The following is an 18,230-nucleotide window of genomic DNA, read 5'->3' as shown; positions in this document are numbered from 1 at the left end:
GAGAGGAGAGGATCACTGCCAGGGCTGCTGAGACCCTGGATGGTCTGGTGCCTGTGTCTTGCCATCTTGGCTGAGTAGAACACTTCAGGAAGCCCATGGGCTGGTCCCTGGTCCAGGATGGCTCGTATCCATCCTGGTGAGGTCCTCAGGCCTCAACAGCCGGGTGATGATGTGCCCTGCAGCATCCTGAGCGTGCCAGGGCTGATGTGCCCTTCTGGCAGTGGGGACAGCCCTGCTCCTGTGCCAGGAAACCGCTGGTGCTCCTAAATGGAAAGTTAAACTGTCCCTTCCCCTCTGTTTGGACTCAGTGCTGATGGTTTATTTTCCTCCCTGTGTCCGGCATTCCGAAGGTCGCGGGGCTGAAACTGGGACCTGCCAGACAGCCTGTCCCCATGGCTCTGGGCTGAGGGGTCCCTTTTATAAAGGGTCTGTGACAAATGAGGTGCACAGCCAGAATTATGTCATCTGCGGAAGTGCTTCATCTTGCTAATTACCTCCAGAAGTACCAGCCCCAGGTTTCTGGGTGCCCCTGTGTGTGCAGTGTGCTTCCCAGGGGCAGGCATCCAATGGAATGGTCAGGATGGCTCCTCCCCCTGACACAAGTCTGTTATCTTCCTTGTTTCCCGTGATCCATGAGCAAGGAGCTACTTTAGAGCTGACAAGGAGGTCAAGTGCTGGTTGAAGATAACTGGAGGATGACTTTAGGTGGAGATGTCTGGGTGGAAGTAGGAGAAGTGCAGCCTTTGCCGTGCTGTGCCTTTCTGATGGGCTGGAGGAATGGCCAGTGCAAGTGAAAAGTACGTTCTTGATCCACTAAAACCATGTCCATCTCTATTCAACCTTGAATATTATTCATATCTTCTTATTACTGTTTTAGTTTGAAATGCTCAGACAGTGACACCCCTTGCTTCAATATAACTTTGACTCCGATCCACAAGTGATGGGGATTCATCCTCCCAAGTAAGGAACAATGAACAGTGGAGAGAGTTGTTCTGGGTTGAGCTCATCTTGGAGTCTGGGACACTTAAATGGAGCCACACCTAACCAAGGTGCTCCTTTTTCTGATCCTAGTGGGACCCCAGTGGCTGGTACTTGCTGTCAAAATGGGAGCTCAGGTTTACTGAAGTGATGGCAAAGGGGAAGAGTCGTGTTTTTCTATCCCTAAGGCTTTTTAATGTAATGTGAAAGAGGCAGAGTTTCTCCACAGGATTTCTAAAGACCCCAAAACTACAAGCTGTGGTCTCACCCTCTTCTCTGTACTTAGCACAAGGGGCTTCTGGAGTGTCACCATCTGCAGAAGAAAAAGAAAGAAGTATTTCTGGGTTGGGCTACCTTGCTGGGTCTCATCTCCCCCCGGTGTCCCCATATTTACCAGTGAGGAAGATGTTTCTGCCGCCCCTTCAGAAACAGATGTTGGAGAAACTTCATTCAGATGCCCCAGTGTTGACGCTGAACAATCCTAGCCCAGTTAAAACCAATATTTTTCCCTTTTTTTTTTTCCCCCTCCAGTCAAAGAACTTTGGTCTTTGTGGCTCGCTGTGTGTACTCACTGCTTTGCAGTTGATCTTACCACTCCGCAAGCCTGCGAAAGCCAAACTGGTAGGTCAAAAGAGGAGTAGCTGTTGACACTGGCAGTAAGGAACATGTAAGGAGAAAGATAAACAGAGGGAAATCAGAGCCTGGATAAAGTAGATCTCCAAAGATAAAGTTTAGTTAAAGATAATGAGCTGGCCTTGTTTAAAAAGACAGCTGCAAAATAACCCAGTAGCTCCATGTGCTGGGGTTAAAGTTGACCCAGAATATACGTTTCATTGCTTTTGATAAATAAATAGTGGAGGGAAGATTTGGCAAAAAGCAACATTGCCCCCAGCCCTCTTCAGCAAAGTGTTTGATGTTAACAAGTTCTCTGGGTGTTTACTTTGTCCTCCGCGCGCGCTGGTGGAGCGGCGCTCCTGCCCTTGAACCGAGGGAGAACTCAAATAAACCAACCCCTTCGGCACAGCTGGGCTCCTCTGCCATCTGTGGCTTCCCAAAACAGCCCCGGCTCGCCTTGGGAACCAGCCTGGGCCGCAGGATTGCCGGGTCTTCCCAACAGCTGAAATAAATTTGCCGGATCAGATAAAACTGCCCAGAAACGGGAACAGAACTCGGCAGCGTTTCTTCCCGCCCTCTCAAGCTGTCAGTGGGACCCAGGGTGCAGTTTGCAGAGAGAGGTGGCAGCGAGCAAACAGCCCCCTAAAATCCAGAGTGATTCTATTACAACTGGAGGCTTTTCCTGATGCTCAGTTTGCATATGTATTTTACAGTGACGCTCCGATGACAAAACACTGTTATTTTAAAATGAGCCACGGGAATAATTTTGCTGGTTATATCTGCATCCAGCTTCTTAGAAAGCAAATGGCTCCACGAACACTCAATAAACTGGGACTTATTCCTCTCAGGGATGTGTGTTGCTGCACTTGTTTCTGTGCTCCAGGAAAGCTCCCAGTTATTGTGTGTGCTGGATACATGTTTATGTACACGGCTGATAGATGAGATGTTTAAAGTATATGTTGAATGTTATCAGCGGCGGAATTGTATGGCCAGGCTGATAAATGAAGTAACTGTGCTAAATGAGCTCAGATCTTATTTATCATAATGTTATGCAAGGCCAATAGGACGTTTAAGTGAACGACAGCTGCAGATTTATTGTTTTCTTGGGGAAACGAGCGTTTGATAGAGACCGGGTGTGTCACAAACACCATTCCTGAGACTCACCTCGGGGCAAGTTTGGTTGCTGGTTCCGTGATTTAGTTTGTATTTTGCTCGTTTAACCATTTGTCATAGAATCACTTAGGCTGGAAAAGACCTCTGGGATCATATTTATGATTTATTTGTATTTTGCTGGCTTAATGACGCAGTTTGTATTTTTTGATGGTGAAAGTGGCGTATAGGAGAGAGCATCACTGGTTTGGGAATATTAAATGAGAACAAGACTGATATTGGTGTTTTCTTCAGTGGCACAGTTTGCCTGTAAAGCCCAGCAGAAGGAGCCAGCAGATGACAGGTCTTGGGAAGCAGATTTAGAGCAATTGTGAGTGGCAGCGGCATCACAGCAGTAGATTCATAAAAACTTGTAAAACAAGTGCGGCCTGGTGATAGATGGTCAAATGATTATTGTTTGCAAACAATATTATCTCCAACAGATAAGCTGTTTACTTTGGACTCCAGCTCCTCTGGGTGGAAAGGAGTCTTAATTCATCAGGGCAGCAGTTCGATGTGGATGCCTCATGCCCCAGCTGTGGAAGAACTCTTACATTAAGAATAGTACTTGGAACCACAGTGAAGTTCAGCTCTAACTCACTTTTACAGATGGTTCCTATATTGCAAAGAATATTGGCTGTTTCCTGGTTGTGCCTTTTTTTTTTTCTTTTTTTTTCTTTTTTTTTTTTTAAACCCCAAACACTTTGTTGTGAGAGAGTTAAAAGGGGGGCTCCTGAAACTCACAGCAGACATATGTTTGTTTGTTTTGTAGCTGTTTCCGTGCCTCGTCTTAGTCTGGAGCCTTGGGCTTTCAACTGGGATAATCTGGCGCTATGCATCCAGCCCCCGGGCGCTTCCAGGCACTGCTGCTCATCGCCGGCCTCGTCGCTGCCACCAGCCCAGGTGAGGCCTCACCCCATCCAGGGGGACTGGCTGGGAGGTTCTGGGGTTGAGCCCAAACTTCTGAACAAGCGGCGCGTGGGAGCGCGTTTCCAAGTGGCCGCCTCTCGTGGACATTGTCAATAATCTGCTTTTAAGGCAGCGTGGAGCACTGAAACGCGGCCTCACGCCCAATATATGGCTTTGCTCGTGAAAACTTGGCTCAAGGCGAGCGCCAGAACGTGGAGGACGCTGGGTTACGTGGGTTTGTTCCTTGGGGTCTCCGTGGATTTAGCTGGACGCCGATTCTGCTGCGTACAGTGCATCCTGTGTTCCCAGGGGTCGGGAGGGGTTTGGATTTGCAGCAGGAGAGGGGAATCAGCTCTTTGAAATGTGGAGGCTGATGCGTGGCTGCAGTTGGAACAGCTCTGGCGTTAAAAAGAAGAGGAGGGATGGTTTTAATTGACACATCTGCTCTGTGTAGTCAGCTTGTCTTAACGTAACCACACGAAAAAGAAGCTTTTACTACTTTTAGCACTTCATAGCCAGTCGTTATAAGCAAATGGGATAAATTTTATTTTTCAAGCAGCCATAGGAGATAAATTCCAGCTGCAGGGTCACTGCTACCAATTTTGCCTTTTACGCGGAGCACAAAGTGTTGGTGTCAGAAGTGAGGGCAGGGGCGAAGATGAAAGTAGCAGTGTGATTTCATACAACTGGAGCGAACAAACTGAAAGGTCAGTGCTTCCCCCTTATCCCTGGAAATTCAGACTGAACTAATAGGAAAAACAGTGTTCTAATTAAAAGCTAAAAATGGACATCTGGAGTCCTGTGAAATGCTTGGATACCATTTTTATGGATTTCATCTTTTTTTGTTAAGTGAAGCCACACTTTAATTTCCAGTTTTATTTTATGTTTATGCAGATAGTTTATGGTTCTGTTAAAAATGTGCAGTTTCTCATCTGAAACTCATAACCAGAACTGGGATGGACTGACTTGAGAAGAAAAGCATGAGCCCAGGGCCCCACCTACAAGAAAACTGTCTCTGACTTGGATGTCATTTAATATCATCTTGACCCGTACTATCTGGAATTCCTTAGCTCCTTTACAAACTAGGAATTGTTTTTTCCCAGCTGATGTGTCTATTTTTAATTTTGTTTTTTCTCCTCATTTGTATTACTAACCAAATAAGTGTTAGTGGTGCCAATTGCCTTTTGCTTGCTCCCTTCATGCAAAAATCTTTAGTGGAGAATTTCATAGAAAACAAATGGAAATAATTCCCAGTGTTTCACTGGCCAGGATAGGAAAAAAAATCTCCTCCAACAAGCAGGAATTTTCTTCTGGCAAATAAATGGATTCTCATAACCAAGTTCTGTGGAATTGAACCTTTTATTTATTAGCAGCTCTTCCTGTTTCTGTTCATCTTTGCTCAGTAAAGATAATGGATGCCCAATTCATCATCCTTGTCCTGATGAAGTCCATGTATTTGGAATTAGCAAGAGCCTTTGCTGTTCGTCCAGCTTTTTTTATCCTGCTATTTTTAATTAGTTCTGCAGACTCAGAGACGGTTCTGTATAAATACCTGGCAGGCTCCTGCCATTTCTAACATTTTACAAGTCACGTCCGGGCCCGCTTCATATGGGACAGATCAGCTGCAGCTGCGTGTTCCCTGCTCCGGCTCTTCAGGTGACGGCTGCTGTTTCCCTCTGGATAAATCCAGTGGGATTGCAGTTTTTGCTGGCCCTGGCAAGCACGTTGCCTTCGCTTTGGGAATGTGTCATCCCCTACACTGCACCTAACTCTGTTTAATTAATGTCACCCCCTTTTCGGGGTTCAAATCTTGGAGTTTTCCCGGTGTTTGAGAGTGAACGGGAATCTCTCCTGAGCTCCTCTTACCAAGGAAAAGGCAGCACCTGCTTGAGTATCATTTGCAGCTTGGAGCTTAGAGACCCTCTATATGCTCAGTCTTTCATACCAGTTCACCTTATCACCTGTGCCCATGCAAAATGCTGGTCTCTAACCCAATATTTATATTTCCTTTCAGATTTAACTCCACGTTTCATTTCTGAGCCCTCGTCTGCTGTCCAGAAGTCTGGCGAGCCCGTCCAGCTCCGCTGCTCTGCCGAGCCCTCCACAGCTCACCTGTCTTGGCTGTTTAATGGGGAGCCCCTGGACAGCAGGGCAGGAGAAGTGGAAATCCAGGCGGGATCTTTGACAATCGTGTCCCTCAGCCCGGCGACGTGCGGCCGCTATCAGTGCGTGGCGAGGAGCAGCGCGGGCGCCGTGCTGAGCCGGCCTGCCACGGTGTCCATGGGCAGTAAGTGCCTTCTCATTCGTGCCCTTTGCTCCTTGCAAACCCTGTAGACCTCAGCTGGCTCGTGTGGTTTGTTCTTCTTTGACTTTTAGGAACACACCCAGCCTTTTTTTTTTTTTTTTTTTTTAATTATCTCATCTGGGACCTGTTGGGTGATTCAGCCCTGGGATGGATTCCCCAGAAAGCCTGAGGATCCCCACCCTTGGAGGCTTTTAAAGCCTCAGCCATACCAAACCACACCTGATGGATTTAGCATTGGTGTCAGCCTCATTTTGAGCTGAAGGACCTCGAAAACCTTTTTCAGCAAGTGCAAATATTATTCAGCAAAATAACATTCATTTCCATGAACTGGCCTGAAAGTACAAGATTCCCAAACACTTCCCTTCACATATGATGTTGAAAGAGCAGCTGACCCGCCACGCTGTTGCAGAAGTGTGCTTGAGAGTTGAGGAGAAATGAATGAGAATTGTTGCCTAGGACATAAGTGGGAGAGGCAGATTTTCCTTTTCATTTGATTTGATCAAACCAACGTAGATGTTCTGCAGGTGGGGACAGTCTTCTGTCCGTTTGGGGACAGTTTCCCTTCTCTCAGTTTCACCGGTTCTTCTGATCAGCCTTTGCCTTGGTGCTTGATCTGTGAATTATTTCATCTCGAGGGACTTCAGAAGAGGAAGGGGCAATGTTTTCCACATGGAAAGGACGATGTGATGCTGAGAATGGGAATACAATATCCCTGCATGAGCATGATTTGTCTGCTTGGGATCTTGGGGCTGTCTGAATCAGGCCTTTGTCAAACAGGGTTTGAGTGATTTCTCTGGAAGGGTACCTCATCTATGGAGCATGTCCAAAATCCCCCTGGGAGGAAAATCTCTTATAAGTGAGAGAAGTAAGTGTTTTGGTAAAGTACTGACCCATGGCCAGACCCTCTCAGGAGAGCTCTAAGGGTGGCTAACATAGAAAAACTTCACAACCTCGAAGATGCTTTGAACATGAGGGGAGTAGAAGAGCAGCTTCCACACTTCCCTCCTGCCTTGGAGGTTTTGGCAGCACGTGGGAAGGTGCTGGGAGCTGGGGGCTCTCTCCTAGGGAAGGAACTGGGGGCTCTCTCCTTAGGAAGGTGCTGGGCTCTCTCTCCTAGGGAAGGTGCTGGGGGCTCTCTCCTTAGGAAGGTGCTGGGCTCTCTCTCCTAGGGAAGGTGCTGGGGGCTCTCTCCTTGGGAAGGTGCTGGGATCTCTCTCCTTGGGAAGGTGCTGGGATCTCTCTCCTTGGGAAGGTGCTGGGATCTCTCTCCTTGGGAAGGTGCTGGGATCTCTCTCCTTGGGAAGGTGCTGGGATCTCTCTCCTTGGGAAGGTGCTGGGATCTCTCTCCTTGGGAAGGTGCTGGGATCTCTCTCCTTGGGAAGGTGCTGGGATCTCTCTCCTTGGGAAGGTGCTGGGATCTCTCTCCTTGGGAAGGTGCTGGGAACTCTCTCCTTGCCTCAAGGCTAGTGGCAGCAAGAGAGAGGCACTGCTGCACTCGCTGCTGTGTTCATTATCACAGAGAAACAATTCCATGTTTTTAGGGAAAGGCTTCCTGCTGTCAGTGTGAATTGTCTCCTGTAGTGCCTGCAGAGCCCCTGAGGGAGCCCTGCAGCCTTTCCAGTGTCTCTGCTTGCTTTTCCAGGAGTTGAGGAATTATTTTTTCTCACTATTCCCATGTAAAAGCTGGTGCTTTTTGTAGTGAGGAGGTGGGTAATGAAGGTTTTTGCTGTTATGGGCTGCAGGATAGACCATGCCTGTTGATGTGAATGTCCAAATGCTGCACCAGAGAAGATAATCAGGATGAAGCCAACTGTCTTTTGAACACAAATACTGAGCTTACTGCCATTCCTCTCTCCCAGGCCGTGGCTGCTCTTACCCTTTTCCCAAATCTCTCCAGGTTTAGGTGACTTTGATGCCTCAGTGACAGCTGCCATTGCAGCAGAGGAAGGAGGCTCAGCTCTCATCAGGTGCAAGGTGCCAGAAAGTCACCCCAAAGCACAGGTTCGCTTCCAAGTGCAGGGGAAATGGCTGGAACAATCAAGAGGTGAGATTTTTTTTTTTTGTGCAATATAAGTATCCAACAAAAGCTTGCCTGGAGTTTTTTCTTAGAACCTACAGGAAAAAATCCTCGGGAAACTTGCAGAACTCCCTGTGCATGACTTTATCTAAACCTGTCTTTGGAAATGAATCTTCTTTGAATGGTGATCTCTTTGTGATCCTATGTTTAGGATAGATTAGTATAGCTGAAAAGTTAATTAAAAACTAAAAAGAGGAAACCTTTTTTTGAAACTACATTAAATATAATCTTTTTTCCTTCCCCTCTTGTTTAGACAACTACCTAATTCTTCCATCTGGAAACCTGCAGATTTTGAATGTATCTTTAGAAGACAAAGGATCCTACAAATGTGCAGTGTATAATCCAGTCACTCATGATCTCAGAGTAGAACTCACTGGACATAAGCTCACAGTCACACGTGAGTATCCTGTTCAGCTTCCCAGAATTCATATACCTCAAACTGAATAAATAACATCCCTAGGGGTTTTTGGCATGGGCATATCAGTGTCTCCAGTACTGTGTAATGTAAAATCTGTCCTGCATTCTTGGCACATTCAGTTCTTATTTCCCCTCACTGTGGAGGAGCAGCATAATTGCTTCTCAAATCCCAGGAAGACACAGCACTCAGCCCTTGGAAGGGGGATATTGTGTATACTTCTGTCCCCAAACCTGTTTTGGAGCAGGACTTCTTGAAGAGAGCATCACAGCATCGTGCTTAGTCCCAAGTGCAGACATGTGTTTGAAAGGCATGGAGGAGGACTGGGCAACAGGATGGGAGGTGTAAAAGCTTGATTGGTGTCAAGATTAGAGGGCTGGAGCACCTCTCCTGTGAGGAAAGGCTGAGAGAAATGGGATTGTTCAGCCTGGAAAAGAGAAGGCTTAGGGGTAACGTAATTGTGGCCTTCCAGCACCTGAAGGAAGCCCACAAGAGAGCTGGAGAGGGACTTTTTACAGGAGCATGGAGTGACAGGACAAGGGGGAATGGCTTCCCACTGACAGAGAGTAGGTTTAGATTAGACATCAGAAAGAAATTCTTCCCAGTGAGGGTGCTGAGGCCCTGGCACAGGTTGCCCAGAGAAGCTGTGGCTGCCCCATCCATAGAAGTGTCCAAGGCCAGGTTGGACAGGGTTTGGAGCAACCTGGGCTAGTGGGAGGTGTCCCTGCCTGTGACCAGGGCTTGGAGTGGGATGAGCTTTAAAGCCCCTTCCAGCCCAAACCACTCTATGATTCTATTCTACAATTCATCTCCTTTCTTCCAGGCCCTTCCTCAGGTGGCTCCCACATCCTTCACCCTCTGGCCCCCCAGAGCCTGGCAGTGCCCCAGCACAGTGCCCTGACACTGGAGTGTGTGGTCAGTGGGGCGACTCCCTCCATCCACTGGCTCAAGGACGGCCGGGACGCGCTGGGGCGAGGCCGCTGGGAACTGCTGCACTCCCACCTGGTGACGGACAGGCTGGAGCCATCAGATGCTGGGAACTACTCCTGCGTGGTGGGAGCTGACTCCGGAGCAGTGAGATACGTTAACTACTCACTTACTGTACTTGGTAAGAAAGAAAGACGTTTTGGATGTCCAGGCAATGAACATTTCCTTCGTAGATGTGCTGGTTTTGGCATCTGCTCCCAAACAGCATCACATTCCTTCTCGATCTTAAGCATATTAAAATAAAGAACACAGATCTGTTCATAATGACCATGTCCCGTCATCTCTTCCAAGTTAAAATCCATAATTATTTATCTCTTTGAATCCTGTGCAGTCTGAAGTAATGAAACAGTGAAGGATAACAAACTCCGAGGGAGGAACTGATCCATTTATTTTCCTGCAGAATGCCAGTGTCAGTGGTATGCCAGGGATCAGATGTGCCTCTCTTGAGGTTGTACATGAGCAAAAGGCTGGTGAGGGGAGGTGAGATGTTTGGATGAGGACATAAACAAAAGCAAAAGAAACATATTCATATATTTGACCTCTTTTGTGCGGCTGCAATTTCTTCCTCGTTTTCCTTTTCCATTGTAGCAGATATTCCTGGTGTTTGAGGTTTCTGCATCCTTGACTGGTTTTGTTTGGGTTTGGAAATGTGTATGTTGAAGTTACTCAGAAAACAGGGTGTTGACACACAACATGCCTTTTGTTTTGGGGTTGTCGCTAGCAAATTATTTTGAAAATAAAGGTGTTTTATTTACGGAATTAATGCAAACGTGGCTGTTTGGGACAGAAGGGAGAAACCATTCAAATAAACTCATGTGTGGGAAAACCAGCCTTGGGCTGTGCAGAACCAGCAGTGTGTGGTGACAGGATGAGCCTGTGGAACATTTTTTTCAGGGCTCAGCAGTTTTTTTCAGGGCTTAGTCGAAGATCAGCAGACGGTGGTTTATGTAAGATCACTTCTCTTTGCAGAACCTGCCTCACTCTCCAAGGGGCTCCAGGATGAAACCGTGGCCGCCGGGGCGACTGTGCATTTCTGGTGTGATGTCCGTGGCAGCCCCACTCCAGCCCTCACCTGGCTCCACAACGCTGCTCCCCTCCGGCCCTCCCCGCGGCACTTCCCGACGGGAAACCACCTCCGGATCTGCGGGGTCACCCCGGGGGACTCTGGCTTGTACCAGTGTGTGGCAGACAATGGAGTTGGGGTTGTGCAGTCCACAGGGAGGCTCCGTGTCCAGCCAGGTAGGAGCACTTGCAGCCCTCAAGGAATCACATTAAGCATTTGCGCTTCAGGCTTTATTCTGGTTTGGGTTTTTTCCCCTCTGGATTATGTATTAATTTGTTTCTGACCACTAATCTTACAAAGAAGGTACTTTCAGTTGGATTTTAAGAGACTTTTGGGGTTGTGTGGTTACTTGATACTTAAAACCTAGATTACCAGTTACAATTAAATTGGCTTATGATTGAATTTGATGTGATTTATGCTCAAATAGAATCAGGATCCTGTTGTGCTGGATGAGCTGGTACACTTAGCAGTATTGGCTCATGAGTAGTTATGTCTGTTCCATACTCAAATTTGCAAAACAATCCTCAGGTTGGGGGTTAATGCACACTTCCCCTTTATCAGATTGGCAGGATCAGGCACCAGGAGTCTTTTTGATCACTTTTCAGTCTAAGATATTTTCTAATGCCCAGAGAACTTGATTTTTGCTAGCACAACGATGTTGGCAAGACCACTGCTGTCCCTGTTCTCTCCCTGTCATGTGTAGTTGAAGCTTTGAACCTTCTCAGTACCAGTAATGATCCGTGTGAGCTGTGCAGAGCCTGGCTGAGCAGAGATTTTGTGGCCTGCTTGTGTGTGGAGTGCCTAAGCCAGTCTTGCCTGCAGTGTTTTCTTCACTGACAGTCAAGTCTTCGTCATTTAGAGAAGCTGAAGTGTGGTTTGAGTTTCTCTCAGCCTCCTCTGAGCAGTCTCAGCTGATCTCTCCAGTCTGGAAGGGAAGCCTGGAGAAGAAAAAACTGTTAAAATGGTTATAAAGAACCACGTGCGACTTTTTTAATTGTACTGACTGACTTGGGCGTTTTAAGTGTCATATTCCTTAGTGAAACTCATCGTTTGCATTTCCCCCAGGCACAGGCTCTGTCCCTGCCATAGTCTCTTCCCCCGGGAGCGTCACCGTGGTGGCTGGTGGGGATGTGACGCTGTCCTGCAACGCCACCGGGCTGCCCGCGCCCACCATCCACTGGTACGACAGCAGGGGCCTGGTGAGCAGCCACCCTGCCCAGGTGCTGCATCCCAAAGTGCAGAGGCCTCCTCCAGAAGGGCCGGAGCCCTCCTGCCTCTCCGTGTCCTGGAGCTGGAGCTCCCTGCGCCTGCGGAACGTGACTCCGGAGCGCGCCGGGGAGCTCAGGTGTGAAGCCGTCAACGAGCACGGCTCTGCCGTGTCCAGAGCCTTCCTCACAGTCGGTAAGTGAAGCCCAAAACCATCCCATTGGCTCCCTGGTTTAGGTGAGAAATGCCTCGAAGTAAGAGGGTGGGGTGGGATCCGGGGGAAACAAAGCAGAGGAGTCTCAGTTGTCTCCATGGACCAGTTCCTCCCTCCCCCTTTTAAGCGAAGGAGAAGTGCTGTGTGCATTGCATGGACATCTCACATGTGCTAAAACATATCCAAGGGTGGGTTTTTTTATTTATGGTTTGAAATTACTACTGGGAAAGACAGTTCTTATCCTAAAGGCAGGATGGGAAAGAGCCATTTCCTTTCCTCACACTAGGATATTATGTGATATTAGTAGAAGGTTTAAGCCCCCCCAGGTTTCCTTCACAAGAACTTAGATACAGATTTTTAGTTACATGAAGTGACTTAAGTTTCTTAGCTCTTTCAGCACCTTGCCTTAGTTAATTCAGCTGAATGCCAAGGAGATTTTGGGTCAGTGGGATTTAATAAGTGGCCCCATATTTAAAGTTCTTTGGTTAGAGTTTAAAACTCCCGTAAATAACTTGAAAAGCTGCATAAAGGTTCACTTAGAGAAAAAAAGAAAGAAGAAACCTCAAGAAAGTGATCCCATCATGTAGTTTTATAAATCAGTTATTGTTGGACCTTGCTGAGTGGAAACATGAAACTAAATATCATCCCAGAATTCAGTCTGTGTCAAAGAGAAAAATCCCTCTGCTTTGCCTTGGAATTTTATGGCAGTAAGTTCAATTTTAATGCTTTGTTTATTAACTTTTATCGGTTTCTAATATGTTGTACTGGCTGCTGATTATGGTGCAGAGGGTGGTTAAGGCATTTGGTTTTGATATAAAAGTCCCTGAGGAGTTTCTGGGAGCTGTTAGGGCTTTAGAGCAGCTCCCAGCCATGCCGAAGGCATGCTCAGACATTCCGCTGTCTGATGAAGAATTCGTGCCAGGTGACGCTTCCGAAGCACCTGAATGACTTCAGCTGGGATTCCAGCGCATTTCTTCGGTAGCAGGATCAGCTTAAGCTCCTCTCAGCCTTGTCCCAGCACACAGTAAGAGAGCTCATTTGGCTGAAAAATGTATCTTTCTTTTTTTTTTTTTTCCTTCTGCTGGATCTGTTCCAGGCCGTGATTCATTGCACGGTCTTACAGCGGGCAGGACAACTTCAGCTGCCACCAGAGTGAGAAACCACCAAAATGTAAAACGATGCCTCGGGATCCTGTGCCCACGGCCCTCCCTTCTTTTGTGTCTTTTTTAGACACTTGTGGGGTTCGCCTGCATGGCAGTAGCTTCCCAGAGCTGCTGAACACAGGGTTAATTCTCCAAAATAACTTCATCTAATGGAAATGAAGGAGAAAAATACACTCCAGGCGGTTTGAGTAGCAGGGGAGTGAGTGTAAAACACAAGAAGGAGCATTTGGTGTAGGCAGGTGGGTGATTCAGGGGCGAGAGGCTGAAGTTGCTCCCCCAGAAGCCTTATAGAACCTCTGAGAAGTCCTAAGGCGACTTGAAACTCTTGCCAGGTGTGGGTGACCTCACTGATGTGCTGCATTCAGGTTTTCAGGGGGCTTTCCCAGCCTGTGCTGAGGTACTTGCAGAGTGGAGCAGATCCTCTGGAGGTTCAGGAAGCAGGGAAGCAGTGCCTGGGAATGTGATCTGTTTGCAAAGCAGAGACAAACCCCAGAGCTGCTGTGCAGCCAGGGCACGGCACGGGCTGGGATCTGCCCATGGGTGCACCCCTGTGAGGAGGCTGGAAAGGTGAGGGCTCTTTGCCCTCAAAATGAGGCAGTTGAAGGGGAGAAACAACAACAAAGTACTGGGTATTATGGAGAGTGTGAATCACAGCTCTGAAGACAGGCTGGGAGAGCTGGGGGTGTTCACCTGGAGAAGAGGAGGCTTTGGGGACACCTGAGAGCCCCTTCCAGTGCCTAAAGGAGCTCCAAAAGAGCTGGAGAGGGACTTGGGACAAGGGCCTGGAGGGACAGGACAAGGAGGAATGGCTTCCCACTGCCAGAGGGCAGGGTTAGATGGGATATTGGGAAGGAACTCTTGGCTGTGAGGGTGGGGAGGTCCTGGCACAGGGTGCCCAGAGAAACTGTGGCTGCTCCATCTCTGGAAGTGTCCAAGGCTGGGTTGGATGGGGCTTGGAGCAACCTGGGCTAGTGGAAGGTGTCCCTGCCCATGGCAGGGGGTAGAACAAAATGAGCTGTAAGGACCTTTCCAACCCAAACCATTCTAAGATTTTATGAGTACATTCCTTTAATGCCCAAATTCGGGACATTCAGTCCTTCTCTGATTGCTGTTGGAGGCAGGGTTTTGGGGACATGCAGCCTTTGGTCTGACCCAGCTTAGGGCTGCTGGTGTTCCGCAGTGGGGCTGGGAAGCTGAGGCAGAAAAGTCTCCGTGGCTGAAGAGAAAGGGATGGCACTGAGAGCAACAGCCAAAAAAAGTTGCATAATGACACAGCAGCAGAGAGAAAGCTGATGTGCTGGGTTGTGTGGGTAGCAATTATGCCAGAAACTTCTCAAATAGAGCTTAGATCTGAATTGCTTAATGGGAATTGTTACCCAGGGGTTGTTTTCTGAAGCAAAAATACGAACAGCTCGGCAGTTGTTGACGACTCCCCCCCCGCAGCAATAAACACAGCGCTGGCTGCGGGTCTGCTGTCACCAGCTCAAACCACAACTCATTCTCCACTCCAAGAGTCCGTGTCCCCAGTGCCAGCAGGCGTCAAACCAAGCTGTGCCCACCCACACATCCTCAGGGTCCACCACGGTGCCGTGGGCCTTCCGCCTCCTCCCATTTGTTTCCAATATCGGGCCCTTCCCGCTGCTCCGCTGACAGCGGAGATACCCCTTTCACTCGGGGGTTGTTCTGGGGGTGTCTGACATTTCAGGACCATCTGGCTTCGGGGACATCCTCCCCGCATTGTTCCCTCCTTCCTGTCTCCGAATTTTGTGGCGTTGCTAAATAAGTGAGAAGAAACAAACAAGGAATGCTTGCCGAGAGCGTGTCTTCAATTTGAAAAGAGAACTTTCCTCCCCAGCTTTTTAGAAAGTGGCCAAAAATAGCAGCCACACTTGCTGCTGGTATTTTAATGGAGGTTTGGAGGAATCTGAGTCAGCCAGGCTAACACTGCCTAGGCTTTACATTACCAAGGAATTTGTTTGTTTTGTAAACCAAGTTCCCTTCATTCCCTTCCCCTTCCAGACCCCAGCACGTAACATAAACCTACACAAATCTGAGAGGACGGACAGGGCTCTGAACATCTGGCAGTCCCAGCACTGCCATGTGCAACCTTGAGGAGCTGCACTGCTTCCCAAAACTCCTCGCTTTAAGCACTGACGTTTTCTTGTCCTGGATAATCTCAGATGTCCAACCTGCCATCCCTTTCCTGCCTGGAATGCTGACGAGCCCTGCATTGGCTGAACAGGGCTTTTTTTTTTTTTGCCTCTTTCGAGCTAATATTATATATATTTTTCTTTTCATGCCAGGAAACATAAATAGGATGGAGGAGGCTGGAGAAGGATTTCTAGAAATGTGTTGGTATTAAATTGCATGTTAGATCTGCCTGTAAACTGGGTTTATTCTCAGCATAAATTTTCAAATGAAGTAGTTGAGTTGTGCAGCTTTCAAAGCTTCTCGAAATTACAGCTGAAACCTCAGAAACTGAGGTAGGAGAATGTCCTCTTGTGTGCATGCCAGTGCAGGCCATGAAAAGTTCCTTGTACAAGGGCGATTAATTTAAAATTGCTCCATTTGTGTCACAAGTGTAGCTATATATATTTATTTATTTCTTTTAACGTGCATTGCCACAACTGAATTTAGAGGAGATACAGTCAAACTGTGCCTGCAGACCTCGAGTTTCAGGTTTTCTCTCTTTGCTACTGTGAAAAAAACACTAAACCAAATAAAACAAACCAAACCCCACTGCTGTGCCCTGGAAAAACACTGAGGCCGCAGCTTGGCACCGGGCTCAGGTCTGTGTGGGTACCTCTGGACCTGGAGCTTTGCAGCAGGGCTTGTTTGGAAATGTCACTCCGAAATGATTTAGTGTCCCGTGGGCGCGGGGCGAACGTACGTCATCGTGGGGATGTAACCAGACCCTCCCTTTGCAGTTCCTCCAGCAACTGGCATGAGAGCAGGAGAAACAGCTCCTCTGGAGCTTGCCCAGAGCGATGAGAGCGGGGGTGATTTCGGTGCAGAAGCGGCGCTTTCGAGCTCCCCTCCGACCAAAGCGCCTCCGGACGCGGCTGCGATGGACAAAGCGCCGAGCGCGGCCGCCCCGCCCGAGGCCCCCATCATCCTGAGCCCCCCCCAGACACCAAAACCGGACACCTACAGCCTGGTGTGGCGGCCAGGCCGGGCCGGGGGGCTGCCCATCAACGCCTACTTCGTCAAATACCGCAAGGTACCGTCTCCTGTCCCCCGGCACAGGTGGATCGCGGCGCGTTGGGTTCCTCAGGGAACCAACTGTGCTGGTGTTGGCCAGGCCGTGAGGCTCAGGCCAGAGAGAACACAGGATTTAGTTGAAGCACAGCGTGCCCACAGCTCGTTTTAGGGATGGCTGATGTTGTCACAAATACGCTGTTCTGTCTGGTTTGAAGTGAGAGTTATGCAACCAGCAGTAGGACAAGAGGGCACAGTATTAAGCTGTGCCAGGGGAGGCTTAGGTTGGACATCAGGAAGAAATTCTTTACAGAGGGAGTGCTCAGCCATTGGAATGGGCTGCCCAGGGAGGGGGTGGAGTCACCTCCCTGGAGGTGTTTAAGAAGAGACTGGATGTGGCATCAGTGCCATGGTCTGGGTGACAAGGTGGTGTTCAGTCATGAGTTGGACTAAATGATCTCAGAGGTCTTTTCCAATGTAGTTGATTGTGTGATTATCCAGGCTTTTATGTCTTTTACAGAGTCATTATGGGCAATGGGGCTCCAGGGCGTACTCTGTGCAATGTCAGTGGTGTTAAAAATGCATTTGTGTGAGCAAGCTTGAATCTGTGTGTGAGAGCAGAAGGGAAGCTGGGTTGTACCCCAGTATGTCAGAGAGTTTGCTGCTCTGCGTCCCAAAGGGACTCAATTAAACTAAAGTTACCAAATATGAAGGTGAATTAAAATTTGCTGGGCAGGTACCTACCATGGTGTGTCAACACCGAACTCTTTTGCCTAAAATCACATGATGGGATCCTTGGGGCTGTCCTGTGCAGAGCCAGGAGCTGGACTTGGTGATCCTGGAGGGCCTCTTCCAACTCAGGAAGTTCTGTGATTCTCAAATCAGAACCAAGCAATGCCTGCGTCTGTTCTTCCAAGCAAACAGTTTTCTGCATGGCAAAGCTGTTTGATTTATTTTTCCTAAGCTTTTTAATCCCCTACATCCTGATCTTGTCTTAGCCTGGAGGGAATGCCTAGATTTTTGACCTGTTGGTTCCTGAAAACCTAGTGCCAGAGTCTGTTGATGATAATTTCTCATCCAAAGGCAGTTGGTTCACGTAAACCCTGGAAGTTTTGGATGCTTTTTTGACCTTTTTGACACTCACCCTTCAGTTACACCAATCCTTTCCACACTAAATGTGCTCACTCATGAGTTTCTCAGCAGGGAGTTTACCCTGGTTTTTAGAGTGGTGCTCTCTCTGTGTCATTAAATTATTTTATTGATTTCCCTTTTTTAATAGAGGGGAAAAAAAAAAGATGGGGGAATAAAAGACTTGGAGTGGTTGCTGCAGAAGAAAATAGTCGAACAAAGACCTCTGGCATAACCTTTGATAATCCACAGCGTTTAGATCTGCCTCCAATGTTTTATTAAAGTCTTATGTTGTTTAGTAGTTTATTTTTGGTGGAATCTTTCTCTTTTCCTTTGGGATTTGGGGTAATGTTTTCCTGGATAGGTCAAGCATTAAGAGACTACCCTGAATCTCTTTTCTTTTCTTAAGTGGAGCTGATGGTTTCACTGCTAACTTAAAAAGTGTTTTGGTTTTTGTTTTTAAAAAAAGGAAACATGCATTAATAAACTGAAATCTTTCATCTCCCTGCTGACATTTTTCCAGGCTTGAGGAGTAACAAAGGCATAACCTTTGTTGTCCATTTCATGCAGTAAATATTTAAAAATGCTGAAGTTCAGCGAAAACTGGGCTAGTTCAGGAAACATCTCTCCCATCAGGGTGTTGGGTCCAACCCTTTAGTGGCACATGCTGCCAGCTGAAGGCTGAGCAAAGGCTTGAAAACCATTTGGGCTCTTGTAGTTTTAACCACGAGTGAAAATGGAAAAACAAAGAAGGTCAAAACCGTGTGTGTGTGTGTGTGTGCACGGAGAGGGAAAGTAAGTCGAGTTCATCCCAGGAGTGCTG

At 47.9% G+C, this 18,230-nt stretch overlaps 1 protein-coding gene across 2 annotated transcripts in view; it reads left to right on the top strand.

Annotated features, from left to right (window-relative positions):
* Positions 1-18,230, top strand: part of CDON (cell adhesion associated, oncogene regulated) — a 56,177-nt gene that overhangs the window by 15,457 nt on the left and 22,490 nt on the right. Inside the window, exons 1-9 of one of the 2 annotated variants that reach the window (XM_032709641.1) lie at positions 1,537-1,599; positions 3,515-3,645; positions 5,666-5,938; positions 7,854-8,000; positions 8,287-8,430; positions 9,272-9,556; positions 10,405-10,674; positions 11,564-11,899; positions 16,009-16,301. In XM_032709641.1, the coding sequence (XP_032565532.1) occupies positions 3,576-3,645; positions 5,666-5,938; positions 7,854-8,000; positions 8,287-8,430; positions 9,272-9,556; positions 10,405-10,674; positions 11,564-11,899; positions 16,009-16,301 (1,818 nt within the window). In that variant the 5' untranslated portion in view covers positions 1,537-1,599; positions 3,515-3,575. Of the gene's footprint in view, positions 1-1,536; positions 1,600-3,514; positions 3,646-5,665; positions 5,939-7,853; positions 8,001-8,286; positions 8,431-9,271; positions 9,557-10,404; positions 10,675-11,563; positions 11,900-16,008; positions 16,302-18,230 lie in introns of those variants that run through there. The other variant, XM_032709640.1, reaches the window with a different exon arrangement.

The sequence above is a fragment of the Chiroxiphia lanceolata genome, chromosome 23, assembly GCF_009829145.1.
Source record: "Chiroxiphia lanceolata isolate bChiLan1 chromosome 23, bChiLan1.pri, whole genome shotgun sequence".
Classification (NCBI taxonomy): domain Eukaryota; kingdom Metazoa; phylum Chordata; class Aves; order Passeriformes; family Pipridae; genus Chiroxiphia; species Chiroxiphia lanceolata.
This window is presented reverse-complemented; position numbering and strand designations above follow the sequence as displayed.